Genomic DNA, 21,487 nt, shown 5'->3' with positions numbered 1-21,487 from the left:
GAAGGATGGTGATAACCAACATTCCTTCTATATCTTTATTGTCCTTCTATATCTTTATTGTCCTTCTATATCTTTATCTATATGATGCTGAGATCAATATCCTTTATAATGTAAGGAAACATTTTTCTACTCTTGGTTTACTATGAAATTTTTATTTTTCTTCAAGGAAATTAATGGTGGATCTTTTCAAGAAATTTTTAGCTTCTAACCAAAAAAAAAGAAAGAAAAAGCCATATGATTTTTGTCTTTTGATGTTAAATTAATTTCAATGATGGAATGCCTAGTAATAAACTGTCCTTAGTTTCCTAGAATCAAGCATACTAAATCATTTGGCATTATTCAGGGAATGGACTGATACTTTCTGTTGTGTTTTACTTATGATTTTTTAGCGTGTGAGTTCAGCATCTTTAGTTTTCTTTCCTTTGCTCTTTTCCAGATTGTATTTTGTGATTATGGTAGTTCATAATGATGAATTAAGTTTTCTACCATTTTCTGGTTTCTGGAGCTATTTAAATATTTGGGGTGAAAATACCCCAACTATAAGGATATCCTATAGATATAGGATATATATATATATCCTAGATCTACATGTCTATATCTATATATATCCTAGATCTATATATCTATATCTATATGTATCCTAGATCTCTCTATATATATATATATCGATATATATATCTATGGATATATATATATAGGATAGGATATACAGGATATATATTGATCTATATATAGATATAGATATCTATATATAGATCTAGGATATATATAGATATAGATATCTATATATAGATCTAGGATATATATATCATAGGATATATATATATATCCTATAGATATAAGGATATCCCCATAGATATAGGATATCCTTATAGTTGGGGTATTTTCACCCCAGATATTTAATATAGGATATATCCTTATAAGGATATAGTCCTTTTTCCTCAAAGTTTTGAGACATAGTTTATACTATGGTTATTTGTCTATTTACATTCTTACTTTTTCTTAAATAGATTAGAATAATGTATATTTTGCTGGAGAATTTACAGTTTATTGAGATAGTCCATTTTTTAACATTGAGTTGAAAGTATTTTCATGTAATATTTTTATCTGCTCCATATCTGTAGACACTTTCTGCCTGCCGAGATTACCATTTCTCTTTATTAGGCCTTCCAGAGCCACCTCTAAAGGAGGCAGGCTCTTGGCAGGCATTTGCTCTCTTCCCACATTGGGCGGTGTTGCCATCTCCCACGCATGGCCACAGCCCCACATCATGTTAGGAGCATCAGCTGTGATGCCTCAGAATCCATTAGAGTGGATAAGCCTGCATGGGGTAGGAGTGAACAGTGCTTTTGGATGCAGGACTGTAGCCGCTGGGTTGGAGACCCGTCAGTTATTGGGATATCAGGAAAGACCATCAGGGGATGCAATACTGATGGCACAGTCTGGCCTCAAGGACTATAAGCTGTTCATCTGGTCCATGGGCCTCCCCATCCACAGTGCCTCTATAGCACCTGTACTGAGGTTCTGCACACTTCTTATCTCTCCAGAGCCAATAATATTTGCATGTTATTTCATGCAAAAAGAATGGAGGAGCCTGGTGGGCTATAGTCCATAAGGTTGCAAAGAGTTAGACACGACTGAGCAACTTCACTTTCATGCAAATAGAATAGACTACTTTAAAGATGGCTATCTGAAGTATTATTTATGATTGCACTTATACAGGATCTTATAATCTATTCATTTAAACCATTTTCATAGCAGTTACAGAGTACAAAGTCTTTTTAGTCTAAGAGCCTCATGAAAGGTTGTGGAGATGGGTTAGTTGAAAATTCCAACAGGGGATCTGAGAAAAGTCACAGCTAAGAAAATCTAGTTAGATTTTAGGTGAAAATCTAGTTAGATAGGAAGAGACAGAAAAGATCCCCTTAGGTCTCTGGACATAAGTACCAGAGATGGGAAGTACCCAGGGTGAGGGAGCCAGTGGGCTTGACCAGACAGAGGGAAGCTGATTTAGGAACAGGGCAACAATGGGACCAAGCTCTTAGGAACTGCAGCATGCAGCTAGGCAGGTTGCCAGCAAAAAAAATGCCAGAAAACTATTTGCTCCAACAAGGATTTAAATCAGTGAAGGCCCTTATATCTGGAGGTTGCCAGGTCTATGCAACCAGTTCCTCCCAGCAGAGACCTTGTTCTTCGTGTGTGGCCATGTAGGCTCCATGTAGGTCCTGTGGCCATGACCGCTTACCACACTGGGATCCCACATACCTCACCTCTCTGACCATGAGCATGATTGCCATATGTGAGTCATGTTCAAGTTCCCCCATCTTCTAGCATAGGGTCAGGCACACATGAGACTTTCGGGTGGTATCTATGGAATGCTTGAATGGGTAAGAATGCATGGTCCAAAAAACTTTCCATATCCTTGGGTTCAGATCCTCAGGTTCAATGCTGGCTGTTTGTCTGGGTCCCAGAATTCCCCTTCACCAGCTCTTTTTCTTCTCTTGGGTCCTTATACAGTCAGGTCTGAGAAGAGGATTCCAGTAAAATGACTCTATTCGGTTACTTGAGGAGGTATGTTCATTTCGTACATACCAGGTTCATAGCCATTGTTCATGGTAAAGAATAAAAAGAATGGGTGCCTCTCGTGTCATCACTTGGCAAGTTTTTGAAGTGGCTTAAGATGAATACTACAGAGAAACACATCAACCAACAATACATGGCTCTGCCTTATCTGCGTTCTAGGTTCAGGTTCAGTGGTCGAATCCTAGGCCTGGCTCTGATCCATCAGTACCTTCTGGATGCTTTCTTCACAAGACCCTTCTATAAGGCGCTCCTGAGACTGTAAGTGTCCCCCCAGCCCTGCCTGCAGGACCAGAGGCACCGACCTCCCTGACTCCTCTGGCCTTTTTGTCACTGTTTTCCCTGCTCATTCCTGTTAGGTTTATGGTGGTTTACTTTTATGAGTGCTTAAGCCAGCACATAAACCTTTTAGTCCAGTAAAACGACATTTGGAGATTTTATATAAGCATAAGAGAACATCATATACCAGATATAAATCAGTTTATATAAATAATTATAGTAGCATTACAAGCATTGTATGAAACTATTAAGAAGAGCTGATCTGTCCCTGTATGTAAATCATTATGCTGTACACTCTATACTTATACAGTGCTGTATGTCAATCATATCTCAATAAAGGCAGAATAGGATAAAAGAAAAAAATTGGTGTATAACTTGGTTATTTTTAAATGATACTCTTCTCCAATGGCCATGGAGAGTCCTTGAGTCAATAATTGTTTTGTGTTTGTTATTTTAAACATTTTAATACTTTCTTTTCCAATTACTGAATAAACTATAGGTTCATGGATGTATTCAAAAGTATCAAATCACTAAAATGCACCTGTGTTACTTTAGCCTAGAGTGATATCACCATATTTTGGCATGAGGTCTGAGTAGATGTTTACTGAAACAATCTGTTTGCCTTTCTCCCTTTGAATGGACCCAGACCCTGTGATTTGAGTGACCTGGAATATCTAGATGAGGAATTCCACCAGAGCTTGCAATGGATGAAGGACAACAATATCACAGACATCCTCGACCTCACGTTCACGGTTAATGAAGAGGTTTTTGGCCAGGTTTGTGAGATGCGGGGCTTGGAAAAGACATTTTGAGTCTTGTTATGGAAAAATTGCATGATATGAAATTTACCATCCTAACCAGGTTTACAGTTCATTCAGTGTGGTTAAGTAGATTCATGTGTTATACAACCCATCTCCAGCATGTCTTCATCTTGCAAAACTGAAACCATGTCCATTAAATAATAGCTCCCTATTTCCCCCTCTTCCCAGCCACTGGAACCACCCCACTTTTCTTTCCAAGAACTTGTCTGTTCTAAGTATCTCATATTCAGTGGAATCGTACAGTGTTTGTCTTTTTGTGATCAGCTTATTTCACTCGGCATAGTATCTTCAGGGTCCATCCATGTTTTACCATGTGACAGGACTGCCTTCTCTTCTAGGGCTGAATAATATTCCATAACATGTAAATACCATATTTTGTTTAGCTATTCATCAGTTGATGGACATCTAGGTTGCCTCCACCTTTTGAGTATTGTGGATAATGCTGGTATGAACATAGGTATGCAAATCTCTGTTCAAGTCCCTGTTTTAAATTCTTTGGGATATATACTCAGAAGTGGGATTGTTGGATCATATAGTAGTGGGATTTTGTGTTTAAAAACAAGGACTGTCATTCATTCAAAATATAATTCTTTGGAAAAAAAAACAAAATATAATTCTTTGAGAACTACTGCCTTTATTAAGGGAAGGCAATGGCACCCCACTCCAGTACTCTTGCCTGGAAAATCCCATGGACGGAGGAGCCTGGTAGGCTGCAGTCCATGGGGTCGCTGAGGGTCAGATACGACTGAGCAACTTCACTTTCACTTTTCACTTTCATGCATTGGAGAAGGAAATGGCAACCCACTCCAGTGTTCTTGCCTGGAGAATCCCAGGGATGAGGGAGCCTGGTGGGCTGCCGTCTATGGGGTCACACAGAGTCGGACACGACTGAAGTGACTTAGCAGCAGCAGCAGCAGCCTTTATTAAAATTACTCATGTCTTCTTTTCTCGTTTTGACATGGATCTAGTTTATTGAGTTTTTTGAAAATCAAATGTAACAGTGGATCAGAAAGCATTTTTGTAAAATGTGCAATATATCTGTAAGATATTTCTCTTATCTGTGCAACTACAACAATACTTTTTATCTCTAGCATCCAGATATTTACTCCTCCAAAATGTATCACAATAGTATTTAATATGAGAAGCTTTCCATTTTTTTTCTTCCAGTGTTTATATACCGTTGAATCATCTGGCTTATAGTTTTATCAGACCAGCCTGATAGCCTGAGCAGATTTAACAATTAAGGTTTTTGAACATCATTTACAAGAGATTCAAAAGCCTATGACGTGTAATTTTTGTAATGGAATGCTGTAAGAAGTAAGCTGGGATACTTTATAAGCACCTTCATGACTGTGGGCAGTGTGCTGAATCTATGGGTGAGAGTTACCCACTGAACCTTGCAGACCACCCAACACCCGCCTCTCAATCAAGAATCTTGTTCAGGTCCTAGAAAATGTTAGTGTTTTGATGCATTATCTTTGCATAAAAATACCTCTGAAGAATACTCTTTTCCACATTTGAGAAAAAAATTATTTTTTCTTACATCTTTAGAGAGTGTATTTAAACATATTCAAGAATATGTGATTCACTTAACTGTCCTCCCCCATGCACTAGATGAGCGTGTAAGATACACTATCTTTTCTGCATGACTACTTTTAGCCCATTCTTTACATTTGCCCTATAGTAGGGTTAATTTGTAAAACAAACAAACAAAAAAAACACAATTATTTAGCAAAATAGATTAAGACAAATGGGTATCCATCTTAAAAAACTTAAATTAGATCCCAAACCTAACTCATTATGCTTAAATTAATTCCACATTGGTGAAAAAGCTGAGCGCTTAAAAGAACAATAAAAAGATGAAAATGAAAGAATTTTTCTTTTTAACTTGCAGTAAGAAATGCTGTTGTAGATGTGACAAAGTCATGAAAGAAAAGATAGACATAGTCAACTAAAATTACTTTTTTAATACCTTATGTCAAAACTACACCATAAACAAAGTAAAAATGGCATAATATTTGCTACATTGTAACATATAGCACCAGAGAAGGCAATGGCACCCCACTCCAGTACTCTTGCCTGGAAAATCCTGTGGACAGAGGAGCCTGGTAGGCTGCAGTCCATGGGGTCGCTAAGAGTCGGGCATGACTGAGCAACTTCCCTTTCACTTTTCACTTTCATGCATTGGAGAAGGAAATGGCAACCCACTCCAGTGTTCTTGCCTGGAGAATCCCAGGGACAGAGGAGCCTACTGGGCTGCCGTCTATGGAGTTGCACAGAGTCGGACACAACTGAAGCGACTTAGCAGCAGCAGCAGCAGCAACATATAGCACAGACAAAAGTCTGTGTCTTTCAATATAAGAAGAGATCCTGCAGAGAAATGAACAACAACACAATAGAAAATTAACAACGAATATAAATGGATAGTTCCCGGGAAAGGAAATATTCAACATCATTCACAATTTTTTAAAAATATAAATTTAAATAGAATGAAATACCATTTTCCCTCCTGAGAACATCAAGAATCAGAAAACTTCAGTTCAGTTCAGCTCAGTTGCTCAGTCGTGTCGGACTCGTTGCGACCCCATGAATCGCAGCACGCCAGGCCTCCCTGTCCATCACCAACTCCTGGAGTTCACTCAAACTCGTGTCTGTCAAGTAGGTGATGCCATCCAGCCATCTCATCCTCTGTTGTCCCCTTCTCCTCTTGCCCCCAATCCCTCCCAGCATCAGAGTCTTTTCCAATGAGTCAACTCTTCACATGAGGTGGCCAAAGTATTGGAGTTTCAGCTTCACATCAGTCCTTTCAATGAATACCCAGGACTGATCTCCTTTAGGATAGACTGGTTGGATCTCCTTGCAGTCCAAGAGACCCTCAAGAGTATACTCCAACACCATAGTTAAAAAGCATCAATTCTTCGGCACTCAACTTTCTTCACAGTCCAACTCTTACATCCATACATGACCACTGGAAAAACCATAGCCTTGACTAGACGGACCTTTGTTGGCAAAGTAATGTCTCTACTTTTCAATATGCTATCTAGGTTGGTCATAACTTTCCTTCCAAGGAGTAAGCGTCTTTTAATTTCATGGCTGCAGTCACCATCTGCAGTGATTTTGGAGCCCCCAAAAATAAAGTCTGACACTGTTTCCCCATCTATTTCCCATGAAGTGATGGGACCAGAGCTATGATCTTCGTTTTCTGAATGTTGAGCTTTAAGTCAACTTTTTCACTCTCCTCTTTCATTCTCATCACTTCCTCTTCACTTTCTGCCGTAAACGTGGTATCATCTGCATATCTTAGGTTATTGATATTTCTCCCGGCAATCTTGAATACAGCTTGTGTTCCATCCAGCCCAGTGTTTCTCATGACGTACTCTGCATAGAAGTTAAATAAGCAGGGTGACAATATACAGCCTTGACATACTCCTTTTCCTATTTGGAACCAGTCTGTTGTTCCATGTCCAGTTCTAACTGTTGCTTCCTAACCTGCATATAGGTTTCTCAAAAGGCAGGTCAGGTGGTCTGGTATTCCCATCTCTTTCAGAATTTTCCACAGTTTATTGTAATCCACATAGTCAAAGGCTTTGGCATAGTCAATAAAGCAGAAATAGATGTTTTTCTGGAACTCTCTTGCTTTTTCCATGATCCAGTGGATGTTGGCAATTTGATCTCTGGTTCCTCTGCCTTTTCTAAAACCAGCTTGAACATCAGGAAGTTCACTGTTCACATACTGCTGAAGTCTGGCTTGGAGAATTTTGAGCATTACTTTACTAGCATGTAAGATGAGTGCAATTGTGCGGTAGCTTGAGCATTCTTTGGCATTGCCTTTCTTTGGGATTGGAATGAAAACTGACCTGTTCCAGTCCTGTGGCCACTGCTGAATTTTCCAAATTTGCTGGCAGATTGAGTGCAGCACTTTCAAAGCATCATCTTTCAGGATTTGAAATAGCTCAACTGGAATTCCATCACCTCCACTAGTTTTGTTTGTACTGATGCTTTCTAAGGCCCACTTGACTTCACATTCCAGGATGTCGGCTCTAGGTGAGTGATCACACCATCGTGATTATCTGGGTCATGAAGCTCTTTTTTGTACAGTTCTTCTGTGTATTCTTGCCACCTCTTCTTAATATCTTCTACTTCTGTTAGGTCCATACCATTTCTATCCTTTATCCAGCCCATCTTTGCATGAAATATTTCCTTGGTGTCTCTAATTTTCTGAAGAGATCTCTAGTCTTTCCCATTCTGTTGTTTCCTCTATTTCTTTGCATTGATCACTGAGGAAGGCTTTCTTATCTCTCCTTGCTATTCTTCGGAACTCTACATTCAGATGCTTATATCTTTCCTTTTCTCCTTTGCTTTTCGCTTCTTTTCTTTTCACAGCTATTTGTAAGGCATCCTCAGACAGCCATTTTGCTTTTTTGCATTTCTTTTCCATGGAGATGGTCTTGATCCCTGTTTCCTATACAATGTCATGAACCTCCGTTCATAGTTCATCAGGCACTCTGTCTATCAGATCTAGTCCCTTAAATCTATTTCTCACTTCCACTGTATAATCATAAGGGATTTGATTTAGGTCATACCTGAATGGTCTAGTGGTTTTCCCCACTTTCTTCAATTTAAGTCTGAATTTGGCAATAAGGAGTTCGTGATCTGAGCCACAGTCAGCTCCCGGTCTTGTTTTTGCTGACTGTATAGAGCTTCTCCATCTTTGGCTGCAAAGAATATAATCAATCTGATTTTGGTGTCAACCATCTGGTGATTTCCATGTGTAGAGTCTTCTCTTATGTTGTTGGAAGAGGGTGTTTGCTATGATCAGTGTGTTCTCTTGCAAAACTCTATTAACCTTTGCCCTGCTTCATTCTGTACTCTAAGGCCAAATTTACCTGTTACTCCAGGTGTGTCTTGACTTCCTACTTTTGCATTCCAGTCCCCTATAATGAAAAGGACATCTTTTTAGGGTGTTAGTTCTAAAAGGTCTTGTAGGTCTTCATAGAACCGTTCAGCTTCTTCAGCGTTATTGGTTGGGGCATAGGCTTGGATTACTGTGATATTGAATGGTTTGCCTTGGAAATGAACAGAGACCATTCTGTCATTTTTGAGATTGCATCCAAGTACTGCATTTCAGACTCTTTTGTTGACTATGATGGCTATTCCATTTCTCCTAAGGGATTCCTGCCCACAGTAGTAGATATAATGGTCATCTGAGTTAAATTCACCCATTCCAGTCCACTTTACCGATTTTAGTTCGCTGATTCCTAGAATGTCGATGTTTACTCTTGCCATCTCCTGTTTGACCACTTCCAATTTGCCTTGATTCATGGATGTGACATTCCAGGTTCCTATGCAACATTGCTCCTTATGGCCTCAGACCTTGCTTCTGTCACCAGTTGCATCCACAACTGGGTATTGTTTTTGCTTTGGCTCCATCCCTTCATTCTTTCTGGAGTTATTTCTCCACTAATCTCCAGTAGCATATTGGGCACCTACCGACCTGGGGAGTTCCCCTTTCAGTGTCCTATCATTTTGCCTTTTCATACAGTTCATGGTGTTCTCAAGGCAAGAATGCTGAAGTGGTTTGCCATTCCCTTCTCCAGTGGACCACATTCTGTCAGACCTCTCCACCATGACCCGCCTGTCTTGGGTGGCCCTAGGGGCATGGCTTAGTTTCATTGAGTTAGACAAGGCTGTGGTCCGTGTGATCAGACTGGCTAGTTTCCTGTCATTATGGTTTCAGTGTGTCTGCCCTGTGATGCCCTCTTGCAACACCTACCGTCTTTCTTGGGTTTCTCTTACCTTGGACATGGGGTATCTCTTCATGGCTGCTCCAGCAAAGCACAGCCGCTGCTACTTACCTTGGACGAGGGGTATCTCCTCACGGCCAACCCTCCTGACCTTGAACGTGGAATAGCTAGCTCCTTTCGGCCCTCCTGCGCCCACGCAGCGGCCACTTCTTGGATGTGTAGTAGCTCCTCTTGGCCGCCGCCCCGACCTTGGGCAAGGGTAGCGCCTCTCCGATGCCCTGCGTGGTCCATCGCAGCCGGAGCACTTCTGTGCGGTCCAAGGAGTAAGCGTCATTTAATTTCATGGCTGCAATCACCATCTGCAGTGATTTTCAGATCAGATCAGATCAGTCGCTCAGTCGTGTCTGACCCCTTGCGACCCCATGAATCGCAGCACGGCAGGCCTCCCTGTCCATCACCAACTCCCGGAGTTCACTCAGACTCACGTCCATCGAGTCAGTGATGCCATCCAGCCATCTCATCCTCTGTCGTCCCCTTCTCCTCTTGCCCCCAATCCCTCCCAGCATCAGAGTCTTTTCCAATGAGTCAACTCTTCACATGAGGTGGCCAAAGTATTGGAGTTTCAGCTTTAGCATTCCTTCCAAAGAAATCCCAGGGCTGATCTCCTTCAGAATGGACTGGTTGGATCTCCTTGCAGTCCAAGGGACTCTCAAGAGTCTTCTCCAACACCACAGTTCAAAAGCATCAATTCTTTGGTGCTCAGCCTTCTTCACAGTCCAACTCTCACATCCATACATGACCACTGGAAAAACCATAGCCTTGATTACACGAACCTTTGTTGGCAAAGTAATGTCTCTGCTTTTAAATATGCTATCTAGGTTGGTCATAACTTTCCTTCCAAGGAGTAAGCGTCTTTTAATTTCATGGCTGCAATCACCATCTGTAGTGATTTTGGAGCCCAGAAAAATAAAGTCTGACACTGTTTCCACTGTTTCCCCCATCTATTTCCCATAAAGTGATGGGACCAGATGCCATGATCTTCACTTTCTGAATGTTGAGCTTTAAGCCAACTTTTTCACTCTCCTCTTTCACTGTCATCAAGAGGCTCTTTAGTTCTTCACTTTCTGTCATAAGGGTGGTATCATCTGCATATCTGAGGTTATTGACTGGTTCATGTCCAGTTCTAACTGTTGCTTCCTGACCTGCATACAGGTTTCTCAAGAGGCAGGTCAGGTGGTCTGGTATTCCCATGTCTTTCAGAATTTTACACAGTTTACTGTGACCCATACAGTCAAAGGCTTTGGCATAGTCAATAAAGCAGAAATAGATGTTTTTCTGGAACTCTCTTGCTTTCTCGATGATCCAGCAGATGTTGGCAATTTGATCTCTGATTCCTCTGCCTTTTCTAAAACCAGCTTGAACATCTAGAAGTTCACAGTTCAGAAAGCTTAGCCATATTCTATTTTGGAGATGGTGGAGAGAAACAGGTGCTCTGCACAAGAGTGTAGGTGGAAGGAAGAAGAAGTTTGTTTCACTGTCTATGAAAGGCACCCTGTGATACCTGTCGTCATTCTAAATGCACCTGCCTTTGACTCAGCATCTCCGTCTAGAAATTTGACCTACAGATATGTTCACATCTAATTGAAATGCCTAACGGATAGCAATCTTCATTGCAGCATTGTTGATCACCACAAAAAAAAATCTGAACCAATATAAATGTTCAGCAGTATAACACTGATGAAATAAATTATAATTCATTCACACAATGAAATAGTAGACTAGTACGATATGTGGTCTGATACCCCAGCCCATCCATTTACATGTAAATCATAAACAATAAGACAGGTAGTATAACAATAACAAAGAAAGAATAAGACAGGTCTAAACTGGTATAATCCTGAAGGAAATCAACCTTGGAAAGACTGATGCTGAAGCTGAAGCTCCAATACTTTGGCCACCTGATGTGAAGAGCCGACCATTGGAAAAAACTGTGATGCTGGGAAAAGAGAAGGGGGCAGCAGAGGATGAGATGGTTAGATAGCATCACTGACTCAAGGACATGAATCTGAGCAAACTCCGGGAGATGGTGAAGGACAGAGGAGCCTGGCGTGCTGCAGTCCATGGAGTTGCAAAAATCAGACACAACTTAGTGACTGAATAACAACAATAAGCCAGTATAAAACAATGGCCAATGTGTATCTTTAACTAAAAAAAGAAAAAAGCTTTGGTGTGTATGTGACCATGATAATGAACAGTGTATATAATATGCTACTGTTTGGGGAGAGAAATTTGTTTTTCACTGTATGGCTTTTTATAACACTTGAATTTTTTTTTCCATGGACACATGTTATCTACTCAAAAGAAATCAAGTAAACTACAAATGACTAAATACATTAAAATTAGAGGAAAAAATAACATTGAAAATAAAAATCAATCCTTCATGTGTATATAAGGGAGAAACTGAACTTAGAGAAAGTTGAAAACATTCCCAGTGATAAAAATAGGGATGTGTTATAGATTTAGAATAATGTATTTCTGTTTACGCTTAAACTGATCCTGTATCTTTTCAAATGAGATCGCCAAGAGTGATGATTTTGGTTTTAGAAAACTGAGTCATAGCCCTTCTGTTGGCTAGTTACAGAGTGAAGAGCAGACAGACAGATGTACCTGAAAGACACCACAGGCTTTTCCTCAGTGTGTTAGTTAAGATTAAGTTCAACTGCTAATGAAGAAACTCAATGACCCTGCTTAAATTAACAGTTTATTTTTCTCTTACATAAAAATGTGGAGGCAGGCAACCCAAGGCTTCAATTCCTACAATGGCCCCCTTCACCCACAGCCTGAGGAATATGGCGCCCCCAACCAGCACATCCGTGTCTGAAGTTGCAGGACAAAGGAGAAACAGCCCTGCTCTTTAAAGAGGCCTCATGAAAGTGCCATACAACACCCCCACTTGTACATTATTGGCCAAAATTTAGTTATGTCACATACTTAGAGTCAGGAAATAGTCTCTAACTGGGCAGGTAAACACCAGAGGCTCCAAAGGATATGGATCTTAGGTGGTAACTATTATGTTATAATTGAGCAACATTTCATATTTACCAGAGTCACCCAAGTGATCAAATAAAGTAATCAGCAGACTTCTATAAACTATTTTGTTTGGGTACTTTGCCCACGAGTGCCAAATATGTACATATATGTTTAATCTATAACTAAGTACGTCTATGGGCTTACCTAGTGGCTCAGTGGTAAAGAATTTGCCTGTCAATGCGGGAGACACAGGTTTGATACCTGGGTCAGGAATATCCCCTGGAGAAGGAAATGGCAACCCACTCCAGTATTCTTGCCTGGAGAATCCCATGGACAGAGGAGCCTGGAGGGGTATAGTCCATGAGGTTGCAAAAGAGTTGGAAATGACTTAGCAACTAAACAATAACAGGTGTGGTTATGCCTCATTTTTCTTATATTAATCACACTGACCAGTGAGGCGAACCCCTTAAGCAAATTTAAGATAACTGATGCTTCCCCCTTCAAACACCAACACTTTTTGATAACAGTGTCTAGTATATGTTACCTGCCTTCTTGCCTTTCAAAACAGTAAAGCACAGATCATAACTTTTCTTGTTAGCTTGTCCTAACAAACATGCACCTCCATGCTAAGTGGCAACATCATTCTCTCCTTTCTCAAGGTCGCGGTGTCATCCTTCAGCCCTTCTTATACCTACTGCAGAAACACGCTCCCACGCTCCGTTTATTTTTTGCCAAGGATCTGCTGTTGATAGGGAAGATTTGTTTGTTAAGAATGTGATGTAATTGGGACTTGGGTATAGTTAAGGACATTCTAGTCTATTTAGGGGTAACCAGGGGCATTTTTCTTTTATTTCAGTTAGGCCTCTTAAGTTTAAGAAACATGCTTCCTCTTTATGTAACAAAACTGTAGCTTTTCTAAGGTACTGATGTATCTACTTTAGAATAACCAGAGCCTTTCTAGTAACTTCCAGGAAAGGAGAAAGAACCAAGGAGGTAAAGATGCTGAACTCATGTAAAGAGAATTTTTTACATCCTCTTAAAACTGATCTGTTTCAACTGCAAGGTAAAGCAAGTCAACAATCATCATGATCTTTGTTTCCCCGAAAGGTAACGGAGAGGGAGTTAAAATCTGGAGGTGCCAACACACAGGTGACAGAGAAGAACAAGAAGGAGTACATCGAGAGGATGGTGAGGTGGCGGGTAGAGCGCGGCGTGGTGCAGCAGACCGAGGCACTGGTGCGGGGCTTCTACGAGGTGAGGCCCGGCCCAGCAGGGTCTTGTTAGGAGAAGGGAGAGGAAGAACGAGGCAGGAAGAGGGCTCAGCTCTACTCACCAGCATGCAGGGAGGACCCCCTGAGGGTGTTGGGAGAGGGGTCAGAGTTCTCTGGGAAACCCAGCTCTTGTGGTCTCACAAAACCCATGTCAGTGTGGCCCTGCTGAGCCATTTGTGAAAACACATGGCCCATCCTGCCAAGACGCGTGTGTGTTGCATCCCCTTTTATTCAGTGAGATAAAGATGAGTGAAGTGAAGGCACTGGAGGGAATTATCCACTCTGGCTAGATTTTTTATTTTCTTACAGGCAGATCTCTGACATATTGTAGGTTTAGTTCCAGACCTCAGCAATAAAGCCATTGGCGCAATAAAGCACGTAACATCAGTTGTTTAGATTCTCAGTGCAGTAAAAGTTCTGCTCATACTATACTGTAGTCTATTAAGTGTGCCACAGTATTATATCTAAAAAACCAATGTACATACCTTATCTAAAAAAACTACCCATCATCTCATGACCTTGGGTTCCCGCAAACCTACAATTTGTGAAAAATGACATATCTGCAGAGTGCAATAAAGCAGAACACAATCAAAGGAGATATGTCTGTGGTGTCACTTTGTGCAACATAATCCATGCAGAGGTGCTAAATCAGCAGTGACTTATGAAATAAGCTGCATGAAGTCGCATGTGAAACTTTTGAAAATTATAAAACACTATAGAATTTAAATAATCTGTCATTCAATAAAAAAGTTTTTTAAAAAGCATCAGAGATCAATAATAATTTTTTAAAAAAGAGGACACCGACAGCTGCTAGGCTTCCTGTTTGCCAAAACTTGACATAGTTAGATTTTTCCAGTTTAGAAACAAGGGCTTGGGTGTTTGAAGGTATTCTTTGCTGCTCTGCTGGAGATCAGAGTGAGTGACTGGCTGGTCCACCAGTGTGATTAAAGGAGGTGTCTGCTGCAGGTGTTCAGTGATACCACATACATTCAGCAACAAGATGTAAAGCCAGAGCTCAGACCCCTCTAATCAAGCAGGTCCTCCCAGATCTTTGAAGGAGGGAGGGAAGAAGTGACGGGGAGAAGGGAAGAAAAAAACAATTGTTTTAATATATAAAGTCCATTCTCAGGAAATAAGTCCTAGTTTGTATGTGGAAGAGAGGATTCCTTTTAAGTGAAGTGATAGCACTAATAGCTACTGAATCACTCCAAAGCAAATTGGCCTTTAAAATGTAGTGTTACTGGGAAACTTAAATGTGACTACAGAAAGGCAAGTCAGTCTGGTTTATAACATCATTCCAAGAGGGAATATCAGAGGTAACGAAAAGCAGGGGACCTTTTTTGAGTTCCCAGTTCATTAAGGCGTTGTGCTTCAGAATGTCATGATTTACTTAAACGTGATAACACACTGGGAGAGGGGGGAAAGGTTGCAAACAGTGGTGAGCTTCCCAGCTTAGCCCACAGAAGTGGTAATGATGAATGTAACCTCTCAATAACATTGGGTCTGTAGGCTAAAGCTAAATTTGGATTTCAGGTGGTGGACTCAAGGCTGGTCTCCGTGTTTGATGCCAGGGAGCTGGAGCTGGTGATCGCTGGCACGGCAGAGATTGACCTGGCCGACTGGCGGAACAACACTGAGTACCGGGGAGGTGAGCGAGCGGGGCTTGTGATGGCTCAGCTCCCACAGACACAAGCTATAACTTCTTAAAAAACATTATTGATTTGAAATTGACATAACAAAATTAACCATTTCTTTCCTATGTTACATTTTATCATTTTATTTTTTATTTTTATTGAAATATAGTTGATCTGCAATGTTCTGTTAGTTTCAGGTATGCAGCAAAGTGTTACAGTCATATGTATATAAATTATACATTCGTTTTTCATATCCTCCTCCAATACAGGTTATTATAAGATATTGAGTATATAGTTTAAAATAACCATTTTAAATCCACAAACAATAAATGCTAGAGAGGGTATGGAGACAAGGGAACCCTCCTACACTGTTGGTGGGAATCCAACTTGGTATAGCCACTGTGGAGAACAGTATGGAGGTTCCCTAAAAGAGCTAAAAATAGAGTTACCATATAATCCTACAATTCTACTCCTGGGCATATATCCAGAGAAAAACATGGTCCAAAAAGATACAAGCACCTCAGTGTTCATTGTAGCACTGCTTACAATAGCCGAGACATGGAAGCAGCCTAGATGTCCATCAACAGTGAAATGGATAAAGAAGATGTGTTACACAGAGACAATGGAATATCACTCAGCCATTAAAAAGAATAAAATAATGCCATTTGCAGCAACATGGATGGACCTAGAAATTGTCATGCTGAGTGAAGTAAGTCAGACAGAGAAGGAGAAATATCACATAACATCCCTTATATGCAGAATCTAAAAAGAAATACAATGAACTTATTTACAAAAAAGAAACAGACTCACAGACTTAGAGGACGAATTTATGGTTGTCAGGGGGGAAGAATGGGGAGAAGAGATGGTTTGAAAATTTGGGTTCAACATGTACACTCTGCTATATTTAAAATCGGTAACCAACAAGGACCTACTATACAGCACAGGGAACTCTGCTCAGTGTTATGTGACGGCCTGGATGGGGAGTTTGAGGGAGAATGTATACATGTATATGTTTGGCTGAGTCCCTTACTTATCCACCGGAAACTATCACAATATTGTTAATTGGCTACCCCCCAATATAAAGTAAAAAGTTAAAAAAAAATAACCATTTTAAAGGGAACAGTGCAGCAGCATTTAGTGCATTGTAGATGTGGTACAACCATCCCCTCTCAGTGGTTTCAAAACATTTTCTTTGTCCCCAAGGGAAATCCAGGACCTGTGAAGCAGTTGCTCCCCATTCCTCTCCCCACTCCCCACCCCCAGCAGCCATCAGTCTATGCCGATGTATAAATAGAAATATACTGTTTGGCCTTTGGGGTCTGGCTTCTTTCACTTAGTAAGGTTTATTTGTGTTATAGTATGACTCAGTGTTTCATTCCTTTTTATGGCTGAATAATATTCATATATATATTCTGTATGTTCAATTCAGTTCAGTCCCTCAGTCGTGTCCGAGTCTTTGCGATCCCATGGACCACAGCACCCCAGGCCTCCCTGTCCATCACCAACTCCTGGAGTTTACCCAAACTCATGTCCATCGAGTTGGTGATGCCATCCAGCCATCTCATCCTCTGTCGTCCCCTTCTCCTCCCACCTTCAATCCCTCCCAGCATCAGGGTCTTTGCAAATGAGTCAGCTCTTCGCATCAGATGGCCAAAGTATTGGAGCTTCAGCTTTAACATCAGTCCTTCCAGTGAACACTCAGGACTGATCTCCTTTAGGATGGACTGGTTGGATCTCCTTACAGTCCAAGGGACTCTCTCTCAAGAGTCTTTTCAACACCACATTTCAAAAGCATTAATTATTTGACGCTCAACTTTCTTTATAGTCCAACTCTCACATCCATACATGACCACTGGAAAAACCATAGCCTTGACTAGACGGACCTTTGTTGGCAAAGTAATGTCTCTGCTTTTTAATATGCTATCTAGGTTGGTCATAACTTTCCTTCCAAGGAGTAAGTGTCTTTTAATTTCATGGCAGCAATCGCCATCTGCAGTGATTTGGGAGGCCCCAAAAATAAAGTCAGCCACTGTTTCCCCATCTATTTGCCATGAAGTGGTGGGACCAGATGCTATGATCTTTGTTTTCTGAATGTTGAGCTTTAAGCCAACTTTTTCACTCTACTCTTTCACTTTCATCAAGAGGCTTTTTAGTTCCTCTTCACTTTCTGCCATAAGGGTGGTATCATCTGCATATCTGAGGTTATTGATATTTCTCCCGGCAATCTTGATTCCAGCTTGTGCTTCATCCAGCCCAGCATTTCTCATAATGTACTCTGCATATAAGTTAAATAAGCAGGGTGACAATATACAGCCTTGATGTACTCCTTTTCCTATTTGGAACCAGTCTGTTGTTCCATGTCCAGTTCTAACTGTTGCTTCCTGACCTGCATACCAATTTCTCAAGAGGCAGGTCAGGTGGTCTTTCCCATCTCTTGAAGAATTTTCCACAGTTTATTGTGACCCACACAGTCAAAGGCTTTGGCATAGTCAATAAAGCAGAAATAGATGTTTTTCTGGAACTCTCTTGCTTTTTTGATGATCCAGTGGATGTTGGCAATTTGATCTCTGGTTCCTCTGCCTTTTCTAAAACCAGCTTGAACATCTGGAAGTTCATGGTTCACGTATTGCTAAAGCCTGGCTTGGAGAATTTTGAGCATTACTTTACTAATGTACTAATTTACTAGCGTGTGAGATGAGTATGTAGTGACAATATAAATATAAAATAATATCACTTTTGAAGACTACAAAAAACTTGGCCTTATTTCAGTACACGTGGAGAGTAGGTTCTAGTCCATGCCTTCTCCCCTCCACCCCCGCCCTCCGTTTCCAGCCTGAACTTTCCTTCAGGTTACTGTAACCCCCAGGTCATCTTTGGCGTAACTCAGTGTAGGTGTGTACCAGAGAACACCGCCGACCATGGGCCAGCTCTGAGGTGGGTCATGTGCTGCTGGGAAAGTGTGTTCTGCTTCCTGTAGAACTGAAGCCCTCCTCACCTCCATCCTGATTTGTTGTAACAGTTCTGTCATCTCTCCAAATCCAGTGTCTAACTCTTCACCTTCACGCTGCCAAACCAGTCTTCCTAAAACATTCTTTCCATCAGGCCATTTACCAATCCACAAAACAAGCAAGTTCCTTATCACTTAGAGAAGAGGTCTTTGAAAGATTTTTTATGCTCAAAACCCTTTCCTCACATAAAATATGGCAGGGAAACTCCTATCAAAACGATAGAGGGTGAGCCAGGAGCCCACCATCTCAGCCCCTCTGTTCTCCCCGGTGCACTTAGCCATGTAGGAGGAAACCTCTGTGGGACTGCTAGGCCCTCCCTGGCTTGGAAGGAAAGCCACCAACCTAAGGTGTCAGGTCACTGCCTGACTATCTATCAAGTGTATCTGCCTAGCTATCAAGGCCTCTAAGCCCCCAGTAAGGTCCCTTCAGTCCTCACCAGTAACTGCTCTCTGTTGGTCTAGTCAGCTTGCTGTTCCCTGCATATTTATTCTTCATTCTCATCATTATAGCCCCTCCTCCACTCACACAAGCCTTCACATGCTTAACTCACACCTCTGAGGTGAGTTACACCTTCCGTTTGATGAAGCTTTTCTTCTTTCTGCCCCAGCCCAGCCTTCTTTCTTCATCTTTGAGTACTTCTTGCACTTGCAGTCTATCATTTTCCTTCAGCGACTGCCCCAAGCCTGGTTTCTGTACTGTCCTGTGAGGCCCCATACTGCGTCCATGGGCCCAACTCCTCTCAGGCCAGGGCTGGCCAGAGCACAGCAGCTCTAAGGGCACCACGGGCTGCGGGGAGAGCCCAGCATCTTCCGTTCACCAAGACTGACGTTCACCTTTCTTAAGTCCTAGATGCTCCCACAGTGCGTGGTTACCAAGAGCTAAGACATCAGAACAAAGATAATATGAGGAAATGAACCCCAAAGATCTCTGCCAGACCTCACCACTCATTGTGTACATTTATCTCAGGCCGGAAAGTGACTCCTAGGAGCCCAGTTATTTAAATAGAAAGCAGACATCCCTGAGGACATCCCTGAGAACATAAAACCTTTTTTGTAAAATGCCTCTTTTCTCAATTGGCTTTTGTTTTCGAACTTGACTCAGTTACACAAATTGTTTCAGACCTACCTGAAGGCCACCACTAGAGAAATGAGCAGATCTAGAGTAGCTGTTGAGTTCTTAGCACATCTAATGTGTATTTCATCTCCCCCCACCTCTCCTCCCCTCTCCGCATCCTCTCTGTCTCCCTCCTGCTTCCGCTCAGGTTATCATGATGGGCATCTTGTGATCCGCTGGTTCTGGGCTGCGGTGGAGCGTTTCAACAATGAGCAGAGACTCAGATTACTGCAGTTCGTCACAGGAACATCAAGCGTGCCCTACGAAGGCTTTGCAGCCCTGCGAGGAAGCAACGGGCTTCGGCGTTTCTGCATAGAGAAATGGGGGAAAATTACATCTCTTCCCAGGTATGGAGCTCCCACCCCACTTCAGGAAACCTGCTGAAGAAGGCCAAGTCCACTGTATTATTTGAGCTTGAGCAGTCATCCGTTGGGATGGAATTCTTTCCTATTGCCCAGTATATTGTTCTGAGTCATCAGTGAAAAGATGTGGGGGAGAAGTCTCAGGGAAGTGCATTCAGGTCATACTTCTAGTCATTTTTTGATGATTGATGGTATTGGGGCTATTGGTTTCATGGTCCGTGGGTCAGTCGTATGTGGCCCAATTTAATTTAAAGAGGAATGTCTTGCCTGGGGGAAGGGGGATGCCCAGAGGCTGGAAGCCCAAAGTGGCCCTTCCAGCACTGAGTCTGCTGTTCTGTTGTTACTGACCAAGGTTCTTGGACTTTTTAATCTATAGAAATTATAGAAAGAGACTAGAAATCTGTAGAAAGAGACTAGGTGAGAAATTCAAGCAGAGGCTCCTCCGACTGCAGCCTAAGGGAGAATAAGCAACAGGTCCCTTTGCTCACTCCACCAGGGGGAGTGAGCTGGTCCCTTAAATGGCGTGGGGTGGGAGCTGACGGGTGGCTCAGGCTGGAGCAGTGGCTTAGGTACTCTGCCCACCCCGTGGATAGTGCTGTGTGCCGTCCCCCACTTTTGCTCTCAATACCTCAGAAATGGCAATTGGGTTTTGGCCTTTTGTATCTTTTTGTTCATATTGTTCATATTAAACCCCTGGCTGTGCATTATGGGCAGTTATTTTTAGTTTCTTTGTGTTCTGTTGCTCGAGGAGATGTTCGTCCAGGTGCAAGTATTGAAGTGAATGGTGCCAGGTCCCAGCTTGTCTCACTAGGGCGTATCACTTGATACACAGGGAATTATGTACATATTGTGTTTTTCTACTATGTTTTAAAACATGTGCAGACAAAACCGTATGTATCTTGGGTCTCTAGAGTGGCTTCTATATAGTAAGCTATCGAGGAAATTATTGTGTGATAATGCAGAAAAGGAGGTACTAGAGCTCCAGGCAGTTTAACAGAATCTTTTCCCTGCGCCTTGAGTTTTCATCCCAACACTTCTTCTGTGCTTTCTGTGCCGCTTTGGATGGCATATTCTCCTGCTCAGTGAAATAAGGAGCACTAAAGAGAGGCTTCTGTGTAGCTACTAAAGTCATAAATCCCGCTCAGCAAATAGAAGAAAAGATCGATCCACATTACTCTCTTCTACTGTGATGTTTTCTAATTGTAAGAGAAGATTCATATTTAATTCAGCTCTGTTTCTACATGGCCTCTGAGATGCTTTGCTAATCCCTTTTGTGGCAGGATTTATTGAACTATAATTTTTATCTAGCTTTCCTACTCTTTATAGCATCCTGGAGATAATTCATGTGAGCGTAGGAGGCCCAGGAAACAGAGAATGTGCCCCGCTGGTTAATAACAGCCCGAAGCCTTGGGCGCTTTTCAGCTCTGTCTTCACCCAATTAGATCAGCAGACCCTCAGTGCTCATTTGCATGGTTCTGCTGACAGCTGAACCTCCTGAATGAAGTCTGGCAAGAAAATCAGGCTCAAAAGGCAAGATTTCCATTTGTTGGGTTTAATGATAGGTTTGAAGGTTGAGGTTCTTTGGAAGCATTTTGTTCTTACTTTAAAGACGTGAGTTTGAGTCACATTTGGTGATACCCTACTC

At 41.7% G+C, this 21,487-nt stretch overlaps 1 protein-coding gene across 8 annotated transcripts in view; it reads left to right on the top strand.

Annotated features, from left to right (window-relative positions):
• Nucleotides 1-21,487, top strand: part of HECW1 (HECT, C2 and WW domain containing E3 ubiquitin protein ligase 1) — a 481,556-nt gene that overhangs the window by 450,903 nt on the left and 9,166 nt on the right. For all 8 annotated transcript variants that reach the window (XM_070788041.1, XM_070788042.1, XM_070788040.1 and 5 more), the window contains 5 exons: nucleotides 2,743-2,841; nucleotides 3,506-3,635; nucleotides 13,562-13,708; nucleotides 15,259-15,373; nucleotides 19,629-19,827. In XM_070788041.1, coding sequence (XP_070644142.1) covers nucleotides 2,743-2,841; nucleotides 3,506-3,635; nucleotides 13,562-13,708; nucleotides 15,259-15,373; nucleotides 19,629-19,827 — 690 coding nt within the window. The remainder of the gene's footprint in view (nucleotides 1-2,742; nucleotides 2,842-3,505; nucleotides 3,636-13,561; nucleotides 13,709-15,258; nucleotides 15,374-19,628; nucleotides 19,828-21,487) is intronic.

Source organism: Bos indicus, chromosome 4, assembly GCF_029378745.1.
Source record: "Bos indicus isolate NIAB-ARS_2022 breed Sahiwal x Tharparkar chromosome 4, NIAB-ARS_B.indTharparkar_mat_pri_1.0, whole genome shotgun sequence".
NCBI lineage: Eukaryota > Metazoa > Chordata > Mammalia > Artiodactyla > Bovidae > Bos > Bos indicus.
Note: the sequence above shows the minus strand (reverse complement) of the source record. Positions and strands in the feature narration are given on the sequence as shown.